The 19,000-nt window shown below is 44.2% G+C and overlaps 1 protein-coding gene and 1 pseudogene across 1 annotated transcript; both read right to left on the bottom strand.

Annotated features, from left to right (window-relative positions):
• Nucleotides 1-128: 128 nt before the first annotated feature.
• Nucleotides 129-3,442, bottom strand: LOC135538053 (SLC35A4 upstream open reading frame protein-like; annotated as a pseudogene).
• A 71-nt stretch (nt 3,443-3,513) lies between these two features.
• Nucleotides 3,514-17,015, bottom strand: LOC135538052 (monocarboxylate transporter 7-like). The gene is made up of 6 exons (XM_064964045.1): nt 16,605-17,015; nt 13,425-13,687; nt 9,192-9,335; nt 8,228-8,356; nt 6,573-7,502; nt 3,514-5,691 (listed from the first exon to the last, which is right to left on the bottom strand). Exons 2-6 carry the CDS (start codon nt 13,669-13,671, stop codon nt 5,387-5,389), a joined length of 1,755 nt encoding a protein of 584 aa, XP_064820117.1. The 5' UTR covers nt 13,672-13,687; nt 16,605-17,015; the 3' UTR covers nt 3,514-5,386.
• Nucleotides 17,016-19,000: the final 1,985 nt, after the last annotated feature.

Below are 19,000 nucleotides of genomic sequence, written 5' to 3'. Positions count from 1 at the left end.
CATATATAAGGCCCTGAGGAGTATTGCACACATTGCAAGAGATGTTTGTGAAGACGTGATGCATAATTCAAGCAACCATATTGGTTTTTCCTAAATTTCTCCACACAAACAAACATAATTTTTCTGAATTCAGTAAATCAAATCAAATTTTATTTGTCACGTACACATGGTTAGCAGATGTTAATGCGAGTGTAGCGAAATGCTTGGAAAAAAAACAGTGGGTTAACTGCCTGTTCAGGGGCAGAACGACAGATTTGTACCTTGTCAGCTCGGGGATTTGAACTTGCAACCTTCCGGTGACTAGTCCAACACTCTAACCACTAGGCTAGCCTGCAGGCCCAACCCAACCGCCCCAGTACCATTGTGCAATCTGAAACTGAAGGCTGTGGAGTAGTTCTATGGATCTTTCTGTTAGGGGGCAGGTTTATTGGTTCAGTGATCCATCTTCTCCCCCAGAACCAGGGCTGCTATTTGCCGGGTCCTTTTAAGAGTGTTGAAACAGTCTTTCAGGGTTTGCTTGATGTTGGACACCAACATGTTGAGCTACAAAGATGCCTGTGCAAGTCCCAAAGATCACGCCCCAAAACCACAGAGGATCGCAGCCGAGACACCATGTATCCTGCCAAGAAGCCCTGAAGGAAAGGAGAGGCCAGCACTCTGCCCCCCTGTGGGATCCCAGTCTGTACTTCCTCCTCCACCCACCTCTGAATGTCCTCCAGCTGGTCCTCGAGCTCTGCCAGGTCCTTCAGTGGTCTGAAGGGGTCCACGTGGATGGGCATTCATAAAACGCCATTGTAGCCTACACCCCAGTAAGCACGGACCAGCGCCAGCGTCTTTCTTCGGTGCGGACCGGCCTTGACGTTTATGTTTGGTTAAAAGTTTGTTCGGTCTGGACCAATCTTAATTTGGCCCGAAACATAGACTTCACATAAAGTTGGTCTCACTTTTGTTTATTATCTACTTCACTTGCTTTGGAAAAGTTAACATATGTTTCCCATGCCAATAAATCCCTTACATTTGAATTGAGAGAGAGTGAGTGAGTGTGTGTGTGTGTGTACCATCAATCATCAACATCAACACTGAGATACACACACATACATTAATCTTCAGCTTCAACACTGACAGACTCTCTCCTGACGTCTTTCTCTCATCCAGTAAGTACAGTGTATTCTGAAGGTATTCAGACCCCTTGACTTTTTCCACATTTTGTTACGTTACAGCCTTATTCTACGTAAGGATTTAGACCCTTTGCTCTGATACTTGAAATTGTGACTTGTCCCAAAGCCACTCCTGTGTTTCTTGTCTGTGTGCTTAGGGTCATTGTCCTGTTGGAAGGTGAACCTTCACCCCAGTCTGCTCTGGGGCAGGTTTCATCAAGGATCTCTGTACTTCGCTCCATTCATCTTTCTCTCAATTCTGACTAGTCTCCCAGTCCCTGCCGCTGAAAAACATCCCCACAGCATGATGCTGCTGCCACCACCACCATGCTTCACCGTAGGGATGGTGCCAGGTTTCCTCCAGACATGACGCTTGGCATTCGGGCCAAAGAGTTCAATCTTGGCGGGAACTTATATAGACAGGTGTGTGCCCTTACAAATCATGTCCAATCAATTGAATTTACCACAGCTGGACTCCAATCAAGTTGTAGAAACATCTCAAGGATGATCAATGGAAACAGGATGCGCCTGAGCTCAATATGGAGTATTATAGCAAAGGGTCTGAATACTGATGTAAATAAACTATTTCTGTTTTTTATTATTAATACATTTGCAAAAAATGTCTAAAAACCTGTTTTCGCTTTGTCATTATGGGGTATCGTGTGTAGATTGTGTGTAATTTTTTAAATATTTAACCCATTTTAGAGTAAGGCTGTAACGTAACACAATGTGGAAAAAGGGAAAGGGGTCTGAATACTCTCTGAATACTGTCTGAATACTGTCTGAATACTCTCTGAATACTGTCTGAATACTGTCTGAATACTGTCTGATTACTCTCTGAATACTGTCTGATTACTGTCTGAATACTGTCTGAATACTCTCTGAATACTGTCTGAATACTGTATGAATACTGTTTGATTACTCTCTGAATACTGTCTGATTACTGTCTGAATACTGTCTGAATACTGTCTGAATACTGTCTGAATACTGTATGATTACTGTCTGATTACTCTCTGAATACTGTCTGAATACTGTCTGAATACTGTCTGATTACTCTCTGAATACTGTCTGATTACTCTCTGAATACTGTCTGAATACTGTATGATTACTGTCTGAATACTGTCTGATTACTCTCTGAATACTGTCTGAATACTGTCTGAATACTGTCTGATTACTCTCTGAATACTGTCTGATTACTCTCTGAATACTGTCTGAATACTGTCTGAATACTGTCTGATTACTCTCTGAATACTGTCTGATTACTGTCTGAATACTGTCTGATTACTGTCTGAATACTGTCTGATTACTCTCTGAATACTGTCTGATTACTCTCTGAATACTGTCTGAATACTGTCTGATTACTCTCTGAATACTGTCTGAATACTGTCTGAATACTGTCTGAATACTGTATGAATACTGTCTGAATACTGTCTGATTACTCTCTGAATACTGTCTGAATACTGTCTGAATACTGTCTGATTACTCTCTGAATACTGTCTGATTACTGTCTGAATACTGTCTGAATACTGTCTGATTACTCTCTGAATACTGTCTGATTACTGTCTGAATACTGTCTGATTACTGTCTGAATACTGTCTGATTACTGTCTGAATACTGTCTGAATACTGTCTGAATACTGTCTGAATACTGTCTGAATACTGTCTGATTACTGTCTGAATACTGTCTGAATACTGTATGAATACTGTCTGAATACTGTCTGATTACTCTCTGAATACTGTCTGAATACTGTCTGAATACTGTCTGATTACTCTCTGAATACTGTCTGATTACTGTCTGAATACTGTCTGAATACTGTCTGATTACTCTCTGAATACTGTCTGATTACTGTCTGAATACTGTCTGATTACTGTATGATTACTCTCTGAATACTGTCTGATTACTGTCTGAATACTGTCTGATTACTGTCTGAATACTGTATGATTACTGTCTGAATACTGTCTGATTACTCTCTGAATACTGTCTGAATACTGTCTGATTACTCTCTGAATACTGTCTGATTACTGTCTGAATACTGTCTGAATACTGTCTGATTACTGTCTGAATACTGTCTGAATACTGTCTGAATACTGTATGATTACTGTCTGAATACTGTATGATTACTGTCTGAATACTGTATGATTACTGTCTGAATACTGTCTGATTACTCTCTGAATACTGTCTGAATACTGTCTGAATACTGTCTGATTACTGTCTGAATACTGTCTGAATACTGTCTGAATACTGTCTGAATACTCTCTGAATACTGTCTGATTACTGTCTGATTACTGTCTGAATACTGTCTGAATATATATATGTATATATGCCTCCCTCAATAGAATGAATACATGGACACGTGTTCAAATGTTCATTTGTTATAAACAAATCAATTTAATCAATTAAAAAAAAGCTGATCAGCAATGAGTGTTGCAGCAGAGATGATAGATCCTGTATCTCAGTGCAAGAGGTCTGAGTGACTGAGAGTCTTTGGGTAGGGCATTTAGGCCAGTCTGAGGGAGATCGGCCTCTCTCCTTGTCTCAAGGTCTTCACCTGCATAATATGGTGGTGAGAGACTCCAGGGTGTTTCGGATTCGACGATCAAAGGAGTCGAGGAATCAACACTTTTGTAGTCAAATCTCCACCTCTACCTACCTAGGAAGTTTTGTCTCGTCACTGTGGCCTTGGCTTCAAATGCATTTATATATATTTTTTTAAATAAACACGGCAGGGAAGCCTAGTGGTTAGAGTGTTGGACTAGTAACCGGAAGGTTGCAAGTTCAAACCCCCGAGCTGACAAGGTACAAATCTGTCGTTCTGCTCCTGAACAGGCAGTTAACCCACTGTTCCTAGACCAGTTAACCCACTGTTCCTAGGCCGTCATTGAAAATAAGAATTTGTTCTTAACTGACTTGCCTAGTTAAATAAAGATAAAATAAAAAAATATAAATAAAAGCTTTGATTGTTTGATTGATTGGCTGACAGGTAAAGCAGTGATCCACATGAATTGAAACAGCTCGTGATTCACACTGTAATCCAAACATCTTAGTTTCACCTACGGCCTCATTTGGTACTGTTATATCCCATTCATACATCACCTAGGTACAGGAAGTAGACTGTTGGCGAACACATACCGTGTACAGGCTGTGCAGAATACTGTGGTGGCAGTGTGCTTGGGTAACAGGAGGCCTTCAGATTGAACCATCATAATAGTCATCGATATGAAGACAGGACCTGTCACTACCAGGCCTTTGGCATCAACGGAGGGGTTGAGACAGAGAAACAGTCATCATGGTGAGAACTATGAACCCGAGAGGTCATGTCATGGTGAGAACTATGAACAGAGGTCATGTCATGGTGAGAACTATGAACCGAGAGATCATATCATGGTTATAACTATGAACAGAGAGGTCATATCATGGTTATATCAACTACTGACAGAGCGGTAATCATGTTAAAAGCCTGTGTCTCAGCCATGCATGGAGTTTGGTTGACTCTGAGGAGAGACTTGGTCAATAGGAATGCACCTAAGACAGTTGTTCGCTGTAATGCAAGTGTATGTGAATGACATCTGAGAGGGTGAACAGGTCAAAGCCGTGTGTGTGTGTACATTCTGTACCACAGAGGTGATTGTCCAGCACTCAGTCTCTCAGTAGCATGTTGACAGTGTGTGTGTGTGTGTGTGTGTGTGTACATTCTGTACCACAGAGGTGATTGTCCAGCACTCAGTCTCTCAGTAGCATGTTGACAGTGTGTGTGTGTGTGTGTGTGTGTGTGTGTGTGTGTGTGTGTGTGTGTGTGTGTGTGTGTGTGTGTGTGTGTGTGTACATTCTGTACCACAGAGGTGATTGTCCAGCACTCAGTCTCTCAGTAAGCATGTTGACAGTGTGTGTGTGTGTGTGTGTGTGTGTGTGTGTGTGTGTGTGTGTGTGTGTGTGTATGTGTGTATACATTCTGTACCACAGAGGTGATTGTCCAGCACTCAGTCTCTCAGTAGCATGTTTGACAGCGTGTGTGTTCTCTTATTTGCTCGATGGTTGGGTGTTTGTTCTCCATTCTAACCACCTGTGAGTATGGAGTGGTCAAGGTCCTCCTTGGTCGGTCAGTCAGGCAGCGGTCGGTAAAACGCTGTCATGTGTTTATATTCAACCTTTATTTAACCAGGTCGTCCCATTGAGTTCAGAAGTTCCAAAGGAGGCCTGGTTGTGGTTCTGTCTTAGCTATTCAACCGCGTTCAGACCGCGTTGGTCTCCTGTTTTGGGGACCATTTAGCCGGACTGGTCTCCTCAACCAGATCAACATCTAGATAATCTGTTGATCCACTGTCCTGAGAAACCTTCTCCTCCTCGTCTCCTCCTCTCTCCTCTCCTCCTTCCTCCTCTCCTTCATCCTCCTCCTCCTGTTTTCTCGTCTTCCCGCGGTGGCAGAGGCCAGACTTGGCAGGCCCCACCATGGCGAGGAAGATGGCGCCCAGGCCCATTCCCACAGCACAGGAGTAGAAGGCTGAGCCATAGTTCTGGGTCTTGTCCACCAACAGGCCTGGGGAGAAAACACAGGAGGCAACGTCAGAGACGCCTAAAGATCTGCCAGGACCCTTCCAGATCATCAGGTTGGTGCAGCAGAAATCAAACCCTTCTAGATGGGTTCAAAAGAGGACTACAGACAGACAATGAAAGGATTCACAAAGAAAGATATTCAGAGAGAGAGAGAGAGAGAGAGAGGGAGAGTAACGAAGAGAGGGAGAGAGAGGGAGAGGGGGATGGAGAGAGAGAGTAACGAAGAGAGGGAGAGACAGAGAGAGGGAGAGTAACGAAGAGAGGGAGAGATGTAGAGAGGGAGTAACGAATAGAGGGAGAGAGGGAGAGAGGGGGATGGAGAGAGGGAGAGAGAGAGAGGGAGAGACGGAGAGAGGGAGTAACGAAGAGAGGGAGAGACAGAGAGGGAGAGACGGAGAGAGGGAGAGACGGAGAGAGGGGGATGGAGAGAGGGAGAGACAGAGAGAGGGAGAGGGAGAGACGGAGAAACGAAAAGAGGGAGAGACAGAGAGGCAGAGACAGAGAGGGAGAGACGGAGAGAGGGAGTAACGAAGAGAGGGAGAGACAGAGAGGGAGAGACGGAGAGAGGGAGAGAGGGAGTAACGAAGAGACGGAGAGAGGGAGAGACGGAGTAAGGGAGAGAGGGAGAGACGGAGAGAGGGAGAGACAGAGAGAGGGAGAGAGGGAGAAACGGAGAGAGGGAGAAACGGAGAGAGGGAGAGATGGAGAGAGGGAGTAATGAAGAGAGGGAGAGAGGGAGAGATGGAGAGACGGAGAGAGGGAGTAACGAAGAGAGGGAGAGAGGGAGAGAGGGAGTAATGAAGAGAGGGAGAGAGAGAGAGAAGACTAAGATCCAGACAGAGTTAACCATCTAGAGTCTCTTACCCCCCAGCGGTGGGCCTGCCAACCCAGCAAAGCTCTGGATACACACATAGACCCCCACGGACGAGGGCATCCTGTCTATGCCCACCACGTCGTCCTCTGCCAGCATGGGGATGTGTGTCGAACCCACGGTGCCCATCAGGAAGCCATAGAGACAGCAGCAGGCTGCCAGGCCCCAGAACTCAGTCACCTGGGTGAAGGCAAGCAGCACCAGACACAGCAGAACTACACATCCCAGAAGCACCTGGGTCTTACGCAGCCGCACCTTGTTTAAAATGACCCCGATGGACAGGCGCCCGCAGACCTCGGACACCGCCATTACAGAGAGCATGTAGGCCGACTTTTCTGGGTGGACGCCGCGGCTCTTACTGAGCTCTATGATGTAAAGTGACGGGGCGAAGAACCCCAGCGTGGCGAAGAGACCGAACAGAGAGTAGCAGATGAACGCTCCATCTTTCAACACAGAAAAGTCTAGAAGTTTAGGTCTGGAGGGTTGAACAAGGGGACCCACCTCACCCTGCTCTTTCTCCCCAGCCTCAAGCTGATTCAGTGGGGTTCCAAGGGCTGCCTGTCCCCCCTGGTTCTTCTCCCCCTGGTCCTCCATGAGGGCCCGGGTCTCTGAGGGGTCCTGTGCGGCTGTGGCGGCCCGGAGGTCAGCACTGGAGGTGGACAGAGAGGTGACCCCAGAATCCCCTGAGTCCTCAGACTCCCCCGAGCTAACGTTGGTCTGGGTGTCCTCATTCTCCAGCTCGTAGCCCGTCTGCAGCTCAACGGACAGCTTCTCCTTATTGGACACCTCCCCTGACACTTCCTGGTCAGGTCTGATGATGATTGGTCGAAGCAGAGCGCCGCAGCCAATCACGGAGGCCTGCATGAGACCGATGACAATGAGGCAGTGGCGCCAGCCGATGATCTCCTTCAAGGCCATGAAGGCTGCAGAGAAGGAGATGTGCTTTTAAATGACCGTTAGAAACATTTAAAAGTCCTGTTTTTTCACCCTCCTCCACAATGTTTCAGGTATTATTTATAGAACAGTATCAGTCACTCTATCTGCCTTTAGAGATTCATTAGTCTGTGTATGAAATGGCACCCTATTCCCTATATAGCACCCTACACCCTATGGGCCCTGGTCCAAAGTAGTGCACTATATAGGGAATAGGGTATCATTAGGCCCTGGTAAAAGAGTAGTGCACTATGTAGGGAATAGGGTATCATTGGGCTCTGGTCCAAAGTAGTGCACTATATAGGGAATAGGGTATCATTGGGCCCTGGTAAAAGTAGTGCACTATATAGGGAATAGAGTATCATTGGGCCCTGGTAAGAGTAGTGCACTATATAGGGAATAGGGTATCATTGGGCCCTGGTAAAAGTAGTGCACTATATAGGGAATAGAGTATCATTGGGCCCTGGTAAGAGTAGTGCACTATATAGGGAATAGGGTATCATTGGGCCCTGGTAAGAGTAGTGCACTATATAGGGAATAGGGTATCATTGGGCCCTGGTAAGAGTAGTGCACTATATAGGGAATAGAGTATCATTGGGCCCTGGTAAGAGTAGTGCACTATATAGGGAATAGGGTATCATTGGGCCCTGGTAAGAGTAGTGCACTATGTAGGGAATAGGGTGCCATTTGGGACACACATGAAACCGCAACGTACCTGGTGCGAAGACAAACATGGCGAAGGGCTCCCCTGAGGAGGCCAGGGCGGTGACCAGGGACCTCCTCCTGTTGAAGTACTGGGACAGGATGGTGATGGTGGGCAGGAAGGTCAGGCAGTACCCCAGACCTGGACACATTACAAAACCACATGTTATTGTTCACGCAGTCTGGAAATCACATGAGTAACATAAAACCAAAGCACATGAAAACACAGATTACAGGAGTACCTTGTCATCAAGATCATGTCAAATAACGTTCACAAAGTGAATACAGTCACTGTGCAAAATGCTGCTGACGGTTTCACGTTTCAGTCCATGTCTTAGATATATACACATCATTGGTCCAGCAGAGGACACACAGAGGGGTGTGACAGCCACTGGCACTGCAGCAAGGTCAGGGGTCAGAGGTCAGAGGTCAGGGTTGACAGGTCACCCTGATGTCAAGAGGTCAGGGTTGATAGGTCACTCGGGCTTGTTGTCGTGGTGACTGCTGAAAGAGGACGTAGTTAAAGACAAAGACAAGAAGAGAGAAGACAGAGGTGGTTAAGTTAGCTGCTGTCTGTTTTAAAGGAAGGTGAAGAGTTATTTAGTGGGACAGCTAGCAGTGCTTCGTTCTGTAAAAGAAAAGTTATTTGGATCAGATCTGAAAGGAAATATTGGTTTATTTTGGACAATTTTGGGAATTGTGTCCTACAGACTCAAGATGGGGGAGTTTAGGCCTCACTGATACCACACGGGACATTCATATCTTTCCATCTGAATTGAATGCAGCTTTGACAGTGGGGTTGGGAGTTTTTACCCCACAAACACAGGCCGGGTCTGGAAGAGGCAGACATCGATCAGTCAGCCTCATGCACTGCTAGGAGTCCCTTGTTTCATTCAGATCTTTTCAGATCGTGTGTGTGTGTGTGTGTGTGTGTGTGTGTGTGTGTGTGTGTGTGTGTGTAGCAGTTAGATCGTTACCTGAGACGATGCCGATGGTGACGTACATCTCGTTGATGGAGGAGACGAAAGCAGAGCTGATGGTACCCAGACTGACCAGAAAACCCCCCAACATCACTATGGGACGGTACCCAAACCGGTTACTGAGCACCGTGGACAGAGGGGCTGGAGGGGGAGGGGGGGGAAGAGGAGAGGGGGGGAGAGGGGGAGGTGGAAGAGGAGAGGGGGGGGAGAGGGGGAAGAGGAGAGGGGGAGAGAGGAGAGGGGGAGATAGGGGAGAGGGGGGAGAGGGGGGGAGAGAGGAGTGAGAGGGAGAGGGGGAAGAGGAGTGAGAGGGAGAGAAGGAGAGAGAGGAGAGAGAGAGAGAGGGAGAGGGGAGGGGGGGAGAGGAGTGAGAGGGAGAGAGGGGAGAGGAGTGAGAGGGAGAGGGGGAAGAGGAGTGAGAGGGAGAGGGGGAAGAGGAGTGAGAGGGAGAGGGGGAAGAGGAGTGAGAGGGAGAGGGGAAGAGGAGTGAGAGGGAGAGGGGGAAGAGGAGTGAGAGGGTGAGGGGGAAGAGGAGAGAGAGGGGGAAGAGGAGAGAGGGAGGGAGAGGGAGAGAGAGGACTGTTAGTTTTACTATAGACATGTTTTTCATTTACCTTATACACTATTTAATGAAGTCGTTGATTGACACAGTTCAGTGAGTAGGACAGATTCTGTGTCTAAATACTGTTCACACAGATTTACTGGCCCATAAAGCCTCTTATACGAGTGCTGATCTAGGATCAGGACCTCTGTCCATAAAAATCTGATCCATTATGATCTAAAAGGCTATTCCTAGATCAGCACTGCTACTCTGGTCTTAGACCTGTGAAGATGATGATTAAAACTCCCTAAGGCTAGGGGGCAGTATTTTGATGTCCGGATGAAAAGCGTGCCCAAAGTAAACAGCCTGTTACTCAGGCTCAGAAGCTAGGATATGCATATAATTGGTAGATTTGGATAGAAAACAGTCTAAAGTTTCTAAAACGGGTAAAATTATGTCTGTGTGTATAACAGAACTGATTTGGCAGGCGAAACCCAGAGGACAAACCATCCAGGGGGGGGAAAATGGGATCATAGGATTTTCCAATGGTTTTCTATGGGAACACTATTTATTAGGAACCTGGTTGCAGTTCCTATGGCTTCCACTAGATGTCACCAGACTTTAGAAATTGGTCGATGTTTTTCTTTTGAGAAATTAAGAAGTAGTGCTATTCATTCCATGTGTCACTTTGAAGGTCCCCCTACTATTTTGTTGCGCTTCAACAGGAGCGCGCTCGGTGTTATTTTTCTTCGGTATTGGAAACAGATTATCCCGTCTTAAATTTTATCGATTATTTACATTTGAGGATACCTGAGGTTGGATTAGGAACGTTGTTTGAAATGTTTGGACCAAGTTTATAGGTAACTAATTAGATAATTTGTAGGCATGTTGGGACTGGTGTATTTCTGAATCAAACGCGCCAAATAAATGGACATTTTGGGGATATAAAGAAAGCATTTATCGAACAAAACGACCATTCATTGTGTCACTGAGACATTTTGGGATTACAAAAAGAAGATCTTCAAAGGTAAGGCACTTACTTTCTTACTTTTGTGTCGCACCTGCCTGGTTGAAAAATGATTTTCATGAGTTTGTATGCGTGGGCGCTGTCCTCAGGTTATCCCATGGTCTGCTTTCACCGTAAAGCCTTTTTGAAATCTGACACAGCGGCTGGATTAACAAGAAGCTAAGCTTTATATTGATGTATTACACTTATATTTTCATGAATCTTGAATATTGATATTTCTGTAGTTTGAATTTGGCGCTCTGCAATTTCACTGGATGTTGTCATTTCGATCCCACTAAAGGGATTGGCACTTTAACCTCTTGATGCTATGGGGGCGCTATTTCATTTTTGGATAAAAAGACGTGCCCGTTTTAAGCGCAATATTTTGTCACAAAAAGATGCTCGACTATGCATATAATTGATAGCTTTGGAAAGAAAACACTCTGACGTTTCCAGAACTGCAAAGATATTCTCTGTGGGTGCCCTAGAACGGGAGCTACAGGCAAAACCAAGATGAAACGGCATCCAGGAAACCAGCAGGATTTTTGAGGCTCCGTTTTCCATTGTCTCCTTATATGGCTGTGAATGCGAGAGGAATGAGCCTGCCCTTTCTGTCGTTTCCCCAAGGTGTCTGCAGCATTGTGACGTATTTGTAGGCATATCATTGGAAGATTGACCATAAGAGACTACATTTTCCAGGTGTCCGCCCGGTGTCCTCCGTCGAAATTGGTGCGTCTTTTTCAGCTGCTGGTATTTTTCCATGCGATTCTGAGGGAAAGCAGGCTTCCACGAACTGTGAATGAAGAGATATGTGAAAAAACACCTTGAGGATTGATTCCAAACAACGTTTGCCATGTTTCGGTCGATATTATGGAGTTAATTCGGAAAAAGTTTGACGTTTTGGTGACTGAATTTTTGGTTCGTTTCGGTAGCCAAATGTGATGTACAAAACGGAGCGATTTCTCCTACACAAAGATTCTTTCAGGAAAAACTGAACATTTGCTATGTAACTGAGTCTCCTCATTGAAAACATCCGAAGCTCTTCAAAGGTAAATGATTTTATTTATTTGGTTATCTGGTTTTTGTGAAAATGTTGCGTGCTAAATGCTACTCAAAATGCTAAGCTAGCTTAGCATACTCTTACACAAATTAGTGATTTGCTATGGATCAAAAGCATATTTTGAAAATCTGAGATGACAGTGTTGTTAAGAAAAGGCTAAGCTTGAGAGCAGGCGCATTATTTTCATTTTATTTGCGATTTTCAGAAATCGTTAACGTTGCGTTATGCTAATGAGCCTGAGGCTTTATTCACGATCCCGGATCCGGGATGGGGAGTATCAAGAGATCCCTACAAGGTTTTAATAGGCTCTCCCTGGACCACCTGTGATTACCTGTGACTAAGAGGCTCTCTGACCACATGTGATTATGACGACTAAGAGGCTCTCTGAACCACCTGTGATTACCTGTGACTAAGAGGCTCTCTGAACCACCTGTGATTATGATGACTAAGAGGCTCTCTGAACCACCTGTGATTATGACGACTAAGAGGCTCTCTGAACCACCTGTGATTACCTGTGACTAAGAGGCTCTCTGACCCACCTGTGATTATGACGACTAAGAGGCTCTCTGAACCACCTGTGATTATGATGACTAAGAGGCTCTCTGACCACCTGTGATTACCTGTGACTAAGAGGCTCTCTGAACCACCTGTGATTATGATGACTAAGAGGCTCTCTGACCACCTGTGATTACCTGTGACTAAGGGGCTCTCTGACCACCTGTGATTACCTGTGACTAAGAGGCTCTCCCTGGACCACCTGTGATTATGATGACTAAGAGGCTCTCTGAACCACCTGTGATTACCTGTGACTAAGAGGCTCTCTGACCCACCTGTGATTATGACGACTAAGAGGCTCTCTGAACCACCTGTGATTATGATGACTAAGAGGCTCTCTGACCACCTGTGATTACCTGTGACTAAGAGGCTCTCTGAACCACCTGTGATTATGATGACTAAGAGGCTCTCTGACCACCTGTGATTACCTGTGACTAAGAGGCTCTCTGACCACCTGTGATTACCTGTGACTAAGAGGCTCTCCCTGGACCACCTGTGATTATGATGACTAAGAGGCTCTCTGACCACCTGTGATTACCTGTGACTAAGAGGCTCTCTGACCCACCTGTGATTATGACGACTAAGGGGCTCTCTGAACACCTGTGATTACCTGTGACTAAGAGGCTCTCTGAACCACCTGTGATTATGACGACCAAGAGGCTCTCTGAACCACCTGTGATTATGATGACTAAGAGGCTCTCTGACCACCTGTGATTATGATGACTAAGAGGCTCTCTGACCACCTGTGATTATGATGACTAAGAGGCTCTCTGACCACCTGTGATTATGATGACTAAGAGGCTCTCTGGACCACCTGTGATTATGACGACTAAGAGGCTCTCTGGACCACCTGTGATTATGACGACTAAGGGGCTCTCTGACCACCTGTGATTACCTGTGACTAAGAGGCTCTCTGAACCACCTGTGATTACCTGTGACTAAGAGGCTCTCTGACCCACCTGTGATTACCTGTGACTAAGAGGCTCTCTGAACCACCTGTGATTATGATGACTAAGAGGCTCTCTGACCCACCTGTGATTATGACGACTAAGAGGCTCTCTGACCCACCTGTGAATGTGACGATGAAGACGCAGATTGCGATGACCCAGGATACTCTGCTGTTGCTCTCCCCAAACTCTGTCATGAGGTCCTCGAGGAACACCCCCAGAGACTTGATGGTCCCGTAAGTAAACACCTCAACGAAGAAGAAGGCCACGGCCACTGCCCAGCCCCAGCCCCCGTCTGGCACCGCCTCGTACACACACGGACCCCCACATCCCCCGGACCCCCGCACCGCTGACTTTAACCCCCGCATGGCTGGGTCTGAGCACCTGGGAGAGAGGGACAGATAGTCTATCAGGGAACTTTTAAAGTTTTTCCAAGTGTAGTCAAGCGCTATGATGAAACTGGCTCTCGTGAGGACCGCCACAGGAAAGGAAGACCCAGAGTTACCTCTGCTGCAGAGGATGAGTTCATTAGAGTTACCAGCCTCAGAATTCGGCAATTAACTGCACCTCAGAAAACATCAAGAGTTCAGAGGAGTCTGCGTGAATCAGGCCTTCATGGTCCAATTGCTGAAAAGAAGAAACTAAAATATATTTTTATTTGTTTAACACTTTTTTGGTTACTACTTGATTCCATATGTGTTATTTCATAGATTTGATGTATTCACTATTATTCTACAATGTAGAAAACAGTGTGTGTGTACTGTATGTATATTGAGTGTACAAAACATTATGAACACCTGCTCTTTCCATGACATAGGCTGACCAGGTGAATCCAGGTGAAAGATATGATCCCTTATTGATGTCACTTGTTAAATCCACTTCAATCAGTGTAGATGAAGGGGAGGAGACCTGGTTAAACTCAATAGTAGGAAGGTGTTCTTAATGTTTTGTACACTCAGTGTATGTATGCACTTAGAGGGAAAGAGACAGAGATACTGGCATGCAGGCACACACACACACACACACACACACACACACACACACACACACACACACACACACAACCATAGCCTCCAGACCTGGCACATTTAAAGGAACACAGCCAGAGGAAAGACACACACAAGCATATAGTGGGCTGGTGAGACTTAGGGCGTTCTCATACATCTTTTGTTTGCTTAAGTTTTGAATCAGAGTTCAGATAAGCTTCACCCCCACTCTCGTTCTCTCTGTAAATTTCTATCTCTCTCTGTTCTGGTCTTCTCTTGTTCCATCTGATTCTGAACTGAAAACAAACAAAGATGATATAATCTACCAGATGATCCAGCTGGTGTCTGAATACTACTATAGCTCTATCCAAAATATAGCTGTTTTATATAAGGCTGGTTCATAGACTGGCTGTTTTATATGGGGCTGGTTCATAGACTGACTGTTTTATATGGGGCTGGTTCATAGACTGGCTGTTTTATATGGGGCTGTTTCATAGACTGACTGTTTATATGGGGCTGATTCATAGACTGACTGTTTTATATGGTGCTGGTTCATAGACTGACTGTTTTATATGGGGCTGGTTCATAGACTGGCTGTTTTATATAGGGCTTGTTCATAGACTGACTGTTTTATATGGGGCTGGTTCATATACTGTTTTATATGGGGCTGGTTCATAGACTGACTGTTTTATATAAGGCTGGTTCATAGACTGACTGTTTTATATGGGGCTGGTTCATAGACTGACTGTTTTATATGGGGCTGGTTCATAGACTGACTGTTTTATATGGTGCTGGTTCATAGACTGACTGTTTTATATGGGGCTGGTTCATAGACTGGCTGTTTTATATAGGGCTTGTTCATAGACTGACTGTTTTATATGGGGCTGGTTCATATACTGTTTTATATGGGGCTGGTTCATAGACTGACTGTTTTATATAAGGCTGGTTCATAGACTGACTGTTTTATATGGGGCTGGTTCATAGACTGACTGTTTTATATAGGGCTTGTTCATAGACTGACTGTTTTATATGGGGCTGGTTCATAGACTGACTGTTTTATATGGGGCTGGTTCATAGACTGTTTTATATGACCCAGACCCATGGACCCCCATCATATGTTAGCAACAAAAACATGATTCACATCTTGTCATCAGGTGAATTATAATGGCAAGTAGAAGTAATCAACATTTTAAAATGAATAGATTTGGTAGATAGTTTCATTATTTTGACCCCCCACAGTTCATTGGAAGAGGAAGAGTTAACTCTAACATAGTCTATTAGGTAGAAAGGTGTCTCGGTCAGCGTAGAGAAAATGTTGTAGTTTTAAAGATAATTTTCTGCAATTCTATGCATGTTGCCATGGCAAATGCTTTGTTCCTCTGCTCAAACATTCTAACTAAACCAATGGGCATGTGACATGACTGCCCAGTTTATGGGATGTTCGATTCTCCCTGACTCTCTAGCTTTTATTTGATTGTTAGTTCTCAAAGATGGTATTTTTATTTTAAAAAGAAAATATATATATTAAAATATATATATTTTAATATATATATATATATATATATATATTAAAAAAAAATATATTAAAATATATATATTTTAATATATATATATATATATATATAAAAAATATATATATATATATAGTTAGTAGGTATATATATAGGTCAATATCTTTTCTGCATGTTTTCTATCTGGTTTAAGTCGTTTAAGTTTGACACAAACTTTTTTTTTCCATCCCGAAAATGACCACTTGAATGGCCCACCTAAGACTTTTCTATACAGAAAAAAACCTGTAATTAGCTCCAATTAGTGTAATTTCCTCCATATTAAAGGGTTCGTTAGAGATTTTGACAATGCAGCCCTTTAACTACCTCCCCAGAGTCAGATGAACAGTAACAGCTAGCACACTAAATGTTCCTGTAGTCTTCCAGTCATTGTGCTAATGCTAGTTAGCATCGGCTCAGTTAGCATTGGCTCATAAAACCACCTCTAACTCCCTTCATACTAGATGCAAAGACATACAAATGGTATCCACTATGGTATTCTGTTGCAGCTAGCGATATTCATAAAGTAGTTATTTAACACCTACCAAAATCTAAAAAATATATATATTAAAAAAAACATAGCGGAAGCCCTGCAGTACCTCCGCGGACCCGTAGGGGGTCGCGGACCCCAGTTTGAAACCCCTTAGGCTACTACTGGTAAGGCATCACTAAGCAACGCCCTGGCCTCGGAGCTACACGAAACAGTGAGCATCACAGCTCGCTTGGCAGCTGAGTGAGTGAGTTCACGTTGAAATATAAAATACTTACCAACAGAGCGACGATCAGTCTAGTCGGAAAAGTGATCGACACAGAATAGTCGACTGTCGAATATAACGAACAGGTTTTAATGGCAAAATGAGCAGCTAGTTTATCGGTATGTTATTTCTATGTTCTCCCTATAACATTAATCTACCAGCTCTGTCTCTTCCGCTTCCGATCAGACGAATCGATGTTCTGGACTAAAGCAACATATTTTTAAGCATGATGTAAAAATGTCCTCTTGTCCGATCCACAAGAAGAATCATAGCTTATTATGTTACTGTATCTGTCCTCTCTTTCTTGAATGCCTAAAACACATCTGTGTCTTCTGTTAAAGTAAATCAACCGTTTCCTTATTTCCTTACTGTTCTGTCAGCTCTTTATAGCCTACCGGCTCGAGCCGGTCTTCAAGCGGGGGCGCGCAAATACTGCTGTAGCCTTTTTCTCAAGAGCGCGCATCCCTGCGTTATGCTTCCACGATACTGAGCGTTGTCACACTTCAATACCATTAGATCTGTGAAGTAGTCTGTAGGCCTCGTCTACGTGGAGAAAAGTAGCCTACTGGATGTATATTATAATACTATTATATATTTCACTTGCTTTGGCAATGTAAACATATGTTTCCAATGTCAATAAAGCCCCTTAAATTGAAGACAAATAAATTATATCCATCTCTCTCTTATTATTGTATGATTTTTTTTTAAACAAAGTAACACGCATACATTCCTTTTACATTTTAGGCAAATTAATAAATAGCGGTTATATGTATTTTTACTGGTAAGCCTATGCCTGTTTCGGTTGCTCCTTCACTCCAGTGACGTAGCCTACTCTCGAGTTTTTGTCGAGAGCGCGCTCTTTGGGGAGCAGACTGATGAAACAGCCTTTCCAGGAGCGCACATGCGGACAGACTCCCTGTCCGGGTGGAACAGGTTTATTCCAGTTCTGAGCCAACAACACTCACTTATTCAACATTTAATATCGCAATAACATACTTATCTAACCGGTGTTTTGCTGCCAGAAATTGATATGAAATAGCCAGGGGTGAGGGTAGTTCTCCAACAATGCACGTGGATAGATGTTCCTTCCTGTGTGAATGTTGGTAGTGGGTCATCATAGGCCCCGCCCTAGTATTATAGGTTAGAGACACCATTATTGGGTCGTCACTAGTTACCACAGCCATTTTTGGTCTTAATTTGAGGTTAGGTTAGGCATAACGTTAGCTGTGTATGTTAATGTTAGGGTTATACATCAGATTTTAAGAAGATACATTGTAGAAATATGCGGGTTGTGGTATGACTCTGTGGTTGTGGTAACTAGTGACGACCTTTGTCTTGTCCTCAGATGACGTTGCAGTGAGCCACAACCAGGCTAGATGATAGACTATCGCTAAAAGTACGCGGTGTAGCCTATAGCCTCGTTCTCTCGGCTAGGTTCATTCCATACCTACTGTATTTAATGTGGGAATCCTCAAATTCCGATGTACTGTAAAATAGACTATTGATAGTGTGATTTGAGTCAATATTAGCAATGGCATCATATACCAGGGATGTTTAGGGTCTGTTGGGAACACACAAGACTGGTCACACACAGAATGTCTGTGTCCTCTTTTGTTGACCCAGTCTTGTTAAATGTTTATAAAATGTATACTTTTTAAAATACATCCTAAGGAAAAATGTGAAAGTGATCAATGCACTTGTCTCCGCTGACCTAACCATTACCTCCCTCGCCAAGTAGTCAGGGGAAATGACGTCGCACCAGCAGCACCGCTGATATTTCGATGAACACGATGCAAGACTTCATAATCACACGGTTACACACAGCATCTGCACGGGTTGGCTTTCATCCCCCATAGCGCGGTAGCTATGCGACCAAAACAGCGGAGAAGTTAACCCTCGCGCTTCAACGCTCTTAGTTGTTCGCCCACTATGCTTTCACGGTGTACATCTACAATAGAAAGACAATAGAAAGACTCGAAACACCATGATTGGGTAATGAAACCATAATGGTGCATCTAACCTAAGGTCTGGGAGCCTATCTATAAATAATCTCAAAGTCCTGGGAATCTCGTTAAACCTGTTTTACGACAACAACAACAAAAAAACTCCCAGCTCATAGTAGATTTAAGGATGACGTTTAAACACTGCAAAGACAAACTCTGAGCCAGGAGTAAAAATCAATTTATAAAAGTTGATCTCTGCTGGTAATCACGACAGTTTGAGGTACCGCAAAGGATATATAGCGATGACGCTCATTGACATTGTTGCAATATATGGGGATTAACCAAACGTAATGAGGCGTCGCCAGCTGTTAACTCCACAGCACGCTTCAGACAAGGACAGTGAATGGAACTTCATCAAATGTTGTAATGGTAAAACGTTGATATACTTTTCGCCTGACAAGATCGT

This window comes from Oncorhynchus masou, unplaced genomic scaffold, assembly GCF_036934945.1.
Source record: "Oncorhynchus masou masou isolate Uvic2021 unplaced genomic scaffold, UVic_Omas_1.1 unplaced_scaffold_899, whole genome shotgun sequence".
Taxonomy (NCBI): Eukaryota; Metazoa; Chordata; class Actinopteri; order Salmoniformes; family Salmonidae; genus Oncorhynchus; species Oncorhynchus masou.
The sequence above is the reverse complement of the archived record's forward strand: the minus strand, read 5'-3'. Positions and strand labels throughout refer to the sequence as shown.